Genomic DNA, 5921 nt, shown 5'->3' on the forward strand with positions numbered 1-5921 from the left:
ATGTATTAAGAATTTTTTGTTTTTCATATATACAAACATACGAGTATACTTACACGCTTATTTTATAACTACAATTTGTAATTTGTGCTCACCGTTATTAATTTTTGTTTTTGCTTTTTGTGTAGTTTACTGCTATTTATAGTTTTACTCGTAAACATATTAATACTTCGCAGATATTTAATTCGTAATTCAACATTCGTACAATTTTTTTATTGAATTTTTATTATTTAGTGTTTTTGCTGTTTTTGTAAGTTTGTGTGCGCAGCGAAAGAAATACGAGTACATCGAATTTATGAAATTCGTTTGTTTTTACAATTTGTTGCCAACACATGTGGTTAATATAATTAGTCATTACTTGTTTAAGTTGTTAAGTTGTTGTGGCGCGTTATGCTCTCTTCCTTTCGTCCATTCTACYGCACTCTAGCATTCTCTCCTCCTCACACTCTCATTCTTCAACTACGTTTGGCCTTGGCTCTCTAACGCATTCTCTTAGGAAGGTAATCACGTTCGTGGTCCTTGATAACGGCAGTATGATCTTCCCATTATATCCTCGGGTGGTATCGTTTGATCGACAGGCGGAACTTTTATCTGCTCCATACGATCGCGTACCTTCAGTGAAATAGAAGATAAGAACCGAAACAAGATTATGATTATAGCTGACGTTTTATTTCGACTGTGTGTGATGGTAATAAATCGTTTAATTTCAGTTATTATTATGATTGTTTATTTTTTTATTTTTTTGTTTTTTTGTTTTTGTTTTTTTGAATATAAACATCAAGATGTGCGCATTTGTTTGAATTGTTAATGATTTATATAACTACATATGCACATACATATATACCTTTACATATACATATACATATGTATGTATATTTTGGTTATGATTTTCTGTCTATTGATTGATTAACGCCAGTTGTTCCTATTTTTCAAAATACTCCCGAAACTTTCATTTTTTCTTATTCTATGCAATGCTACAAGACATATTCATAACACTTAACATTATCAAATATTGTTTTACTAAGAATGATTGTACTTAAATTACAAAACTTGTCCAAATATTACCACTCCGCTTGATATTTGTCCAGACTTGTCTTTTCCTTATATTCCACAAATCCACTGTACAGTTAGCTGTATATTCATTCAGGTGTTTTTTTTTTTTCCAAATTCAAAACTAGACTCCTCCATCTCTTGCATCGAGTTATTTATGATTAGACTGGTTCGGGTGCCTGGCCACTGCGGTATAGCAGGAAATTGTAAGGGTGATGAGCTTGCTAGGACAGGCACTTCAGTCTCAATAGCAGCGCGACGAGAACGGACTCCTTTGCTTGCTGTGGCTCCCTACTGAACTACCCAACCTTTGGCCTCCGACCAAATCGGCAAGCGCTGGTCAACTATCAGCAACTATGCAGTAAATCATAGAAGGTTCAGGGAGATCCTCGCTCTCAAAGAGATACACCTGGCAATGGTTGTAGAACTTCTAACACATGTTAAAATCGAACATTTTACCGAAAGCTAATTGCAACAGCTGTCTAGAAGGAGATGCGATAGAATCCTCTCAACGGTTTTCTCCTCGAATGGCCCGCCTCTGCCAGATTAAGGCTAAAATCCTTACGATATCATACTTTTTGACATCTAAGTAAAATAGGGTAAATAAAAATAAAAACTACAAGAGTTTTTTCATGGTCCCCTCAACAAAGTTGAAGGAAAGCCATTTCTTTCTGGCGATAGCCGAGAGCATTTCGAAGTAATGTTTTATAAAATATCTGAATGTTTCAGCTCATCTATAGCATAAATATGAATCAATAAGCAGCGATTGTTGACATCTCTTTGTTTGAAGAAAATGGTCCATGTTTTAGCCCGCAAGTTGGCCGTGCAGACGTTGGAGATGACGTGCGCACCGGAAGCCGCAGCAGATTAACAATTGATGAAAATGWAGAAAAAGTGAAAGCCTGCGGCATTACAGAACTACTGAAACGTGTTCTAGAAGGTGACAAAACATGGTTTTACGGATATGACGCTGAAACAAAGGCTCTCTCTTCTCAGTGTAAGCATACGGGCATGCTGAGACCGAAAAAGACTCTAGAAGTGCGTTGGGTGGTAAAGCAATGCTTTCTATGTTCTTCGACTTTAATGGCATGGTGCTCATGAATTACATTATTGTTCAAACGGTGTATAAGCTGTACCACCAACAACTTAAACACCATATTACCTTAAGCAAATACAGAAAGCCGAAAATTTAGGCTAGCAAAAATGGAGCATTACTAGGAAGAAGTGAGTTTGTTGAATTACATAATTATTGAGCATCAAAAAATTGATGCTAATTTTTCGAGCAAAATCATCCAAAGCGTTGAAGCACATTTTCACCTTGATGGGTTTGTCARTCGCTAAAACTGTCGCTTTTGGGGTTTTTAGAACTCACATGTGTGGATTTTGAGCTGTAAGTATAATTGGACAAATTTGTATTTATTTTCTTTTTTCTTTTTTGACTTGAATACAGTGACTGTYATTGAAGCAAGATAGCGCGAGGTGACAATCTAGTTTCTTTTACCCAAATTGGATGCTATTGATGTGGCCATGATGTAGTTTTAAGAAGACGGATCATGAAACACTTCATTTACTGCATGAGACTATCCAGGTCGTATACTCTCTCGTTTTGGTGAACAGAATCAGTATCTTAGAACGTGTAATTTAACTACATTAGATTTCTTTTTATTACATTTTTTTTTTATTTGGTTAGCATGACATCTGTCAAACATATTCCATAATCTTACAGTCACTGAACAAACAGCATCATAATTTTCTGTTGAAAATGTCAAATTTTGTACGGCAAAGAGAGCATTAATTTTTTTTTTAATTTGAAGAAAAGTGCAGCAGAGTCGCATTGAATGCTTGTCGAGGCATTATGGTGATCATGCTTTATCAGAAGCAGATAATGATTTTGGTGTGAGAAAGATAATGATTTTGGTGTAAGAAAGATAATGATTTTGGTGTCTTTCTCACACCACGAAAGAAAATCGGGGTTTCATCGAACTTCCGCTGGCGTTGAAAAGCGAATTTATTTTAAGAATCCTAAACGGAGGAAATCATGGGTTAATGTGGGACAACCATCAATATTGCCTGTAGAAACAGATTAATTCGGGAAGAAGGCAAGGCTCAGTGTTTGATGGGATCAGAAGGGGGCGTTACCTCATACGCTTCTAGAACCTGGAGAAACTATTAATATAATATATGCAATGCAGCTCCACACAAAGCAAAATCGTTTCAAGATACAACCAAAGTACTTCGCTTGGAGCTGCTAAATCCCCCACCGTATTCACCAAACTTAGCTCGATTATGGTTTGTGTTCATCGATGGTACACGCATTAGCTGAGCAGCACTTCCTTTCCTACGCGGAAGTCGAAAATTGGACTATATTCATGGTATCCTCAAACAGACAGAAAAGTGGACAGAATGTGTTAGAAGCAATGGTCGATACTCTGAACACATTTATTTTACTTTCCTTCTCAAAATTAGTAAATATTTTATTTTCACCAAAAAAACACTCATTTCTACGGTTCACCGGTATTTAAAATCACAGAGCTATTGCAACAAATCGACAAAGTAATCAAGGAAAATTTCGACAAACGAGTGCACATATCTATGGAAAGCCATGTAAACGGAAAGACTATTTGTCCGGTGTGTTGTTCCATAAATGATCTTATCTTATGGGATTCAATAAAAATTACAATAGAAAGACTAAAAATTATGTTTTCTATTTAAGTCTATTCTTGCTTTAATTTTACCATGAACTTTATATACATAAATTAAAGTACATTTTGACAAAAAAGTATCTGGAAATTATAAATAAAATTAAAMATATTTAATTCCTCATCCATATTTATTTTGTTGCCCTCAAACGAATCCATTTGTACTAATGRCTTTGGAAGTTCTCGAAACATTTTTCTTAAGCCCTTTTGAGATGGCCTTCAGCTCCTTCAGCGAATTTTGTTTCATCTCTTTGATCCACTGAAAACGAGTTTCTCGGCGCGGAAATTTCAGTTTGGGGAACAAGAAAACATTATACGAAGCAAAGTCTCGTGAGTACAGTGGCTGATCGATGGTACTCATTGAATTTTTGTCTTTAAATTCGATTACAATCGTACTCTTTTTGAAAACAAATTMAGTTTTATCGGAACAAGTCGAGCAAGAACGCATTTCATACACAAAATATCAAACAAAATCATTCGAATGGACACGCTGAAGAGGTCAAAGGTCRTTCAGAACGAAGCATGCCTTCAACGATGGCTCGACAGTTTTTGTAGACTTTCTCCCACTCGTAARCTTATAATTTTGATACAACTGAATCACCGTAAGCCTTTTTGTTGAAATATCTTTGCCCCGGGGACTGCTGTTACAATTTCCAGGTACTTTTTTGTCACAATTTACTATTAAATGAATTTAATTTTTATTCATCTATTCCATTATATGATTCAAAGGACACTTCACTGCTTTCTGCCACTAAGTGAAGCTGTTACTTTTTATTGAAGTAACAATTTTAAAAAGCAATTTAGATTTGTAAGCTGAACGCAAATGAARTTTTGAAATTATATACTTATAATTTTATGTTATATATGTTTTTGCTGTTTTTTTTTTTACGTTGATGCAAACTACCCACCCACGTAACAACAAATGTAAAGACATTTTTTTCAGTGTATTGCGKAGTATATTATATTAAATGCATATATTTCATATTTGTTTGTGGTTAGTTTACAGATTATATACTTTTATATTTTATACTTGGAATATAAATATTTTTGAGATTATATTTTCGCAAACATTTACACTTACATTATACTATGATTKTATGATTGTGTGCATAACATTTTGACAACCCTTTTTGCCTAATGCAGATTAGCCAGCACCAAGTTGATGAATAATTAATATAGCTTATTACAAACAGTTAGTTTTCTAAAAAAAAAATTTACTTATTAACACAGATTAGTTACCTCAACATTTTCGTAAACGCTGTTGGAAACTTAAATTATTCTCAATCAAGCAAATATATTTGCAAGTTTTTCAGCTACGTAGAGCAATCGCTTTAGTATGTGGAGTAACTAGTTAAGTAACTGGTTTATTAATTTTTTTTTTTTTAATAGTTGTTTACCTAACATTTTRTATGTATGTGTGAGTGTTTGTTGGTAGTTGCTTCATGAAAGTAAGTTTATATTTTTATAAATTTTCCTTCCTCGAAATTTTCTTTCCTTGCTTTTTTCCATTTCTTACAACRGCCAACGTCAAGCCGTTGAGTGCAAAAATTCAAAACACGCACAACTAGCCACGAAGTTCCACTTTACTCAAAGTTGAGTTTATTTTTCTAACACTTTAAAAATTCTACAACAAAAACATATTCTTACTCTTCACTTTATTTGCTGTTTGTTTTGAAGAAATCTTAGTTGAATATGTATTGAATAAAAATAAATCTAYGCCGCTAAAGTAAGTATGAAATAAACATGTAATACAGGGTGACACGAAGGAAAAAAGCTTTATTTCTATTTAACTTGCAAACACTTTTGTTGAAACCAAACAAACACACAAATTTCTGTGAAACAGGCTGTATATAGAAAGCAAAAACTAGCATTTGCTATCTCGGCTTCAATATATGTGACCTGGTCTACGGAAAGGGGGCTTAGGTGTCAAAAAATCTTARTTGATTCGGATGGAAGATGAGATGCTTTTTCACGTGATAGAATCCAAAAAGTCACAAACTAGTTTTCGCACGTTAGCTCCAATTTCGTAGACCAGGTCACATATAGATTTTAAATCTGAGTTCAATGTTAAAAAAAGCATTGGTTTATGGAACTACTTTATAAAGTAGAACTTTATTGACAGTCTAGTTTTGAACTTCGTTGCTTACAAACGCAAGTGGATTAAAGAAAAAATAT

The 5921-nt window shown here is 34.0% G+C and overlaps 1 protein-coding gene across 3 annotated transcripts in view; it reads right to left on the reverse strand.

The window, feature by feature from the left end:
* Positions 1–247: 247 nt before the first annotated feature.
* The window catches only part of LOC108978657 (dipeptidase 1), a 76033-nt gene continuing 70359 nt past the window's right edge, over positions 248–5921 (reverse strand). For all 3 annotated transcript variants that reach the window (XM_018949040.1, XM_018949042.1, XM_018949043.1), the window contains exon 11: positions 248–609. In XM_018949040.1, coding sequence (XP_018804585.1) covers positions 502–609 — 108 coding nt within the window. In that variant the 3' untranslated portion in view covers positions 248–501. The remainder of the gene's footprint in view (positions 610–5921) is intronic.

The sequence above is a fragment of the Bactrocera latifrons genome, unplaced genomic scaffold, assembly GCF_001853355.1.
Source record: "Bactrocera latifrons isolate USDA-ARS-PBARC rearing strain unplaced genomic scaffold, ASM185335v1 scaffold_125, whole genome shotgun sequence".
NCBI classification, from domain to species: Eukaryota; Metazoa; Arthropoda; class Insecta; order Diptera; family Tephritidae; genus Bactrocera; species Bactrocera latifrons.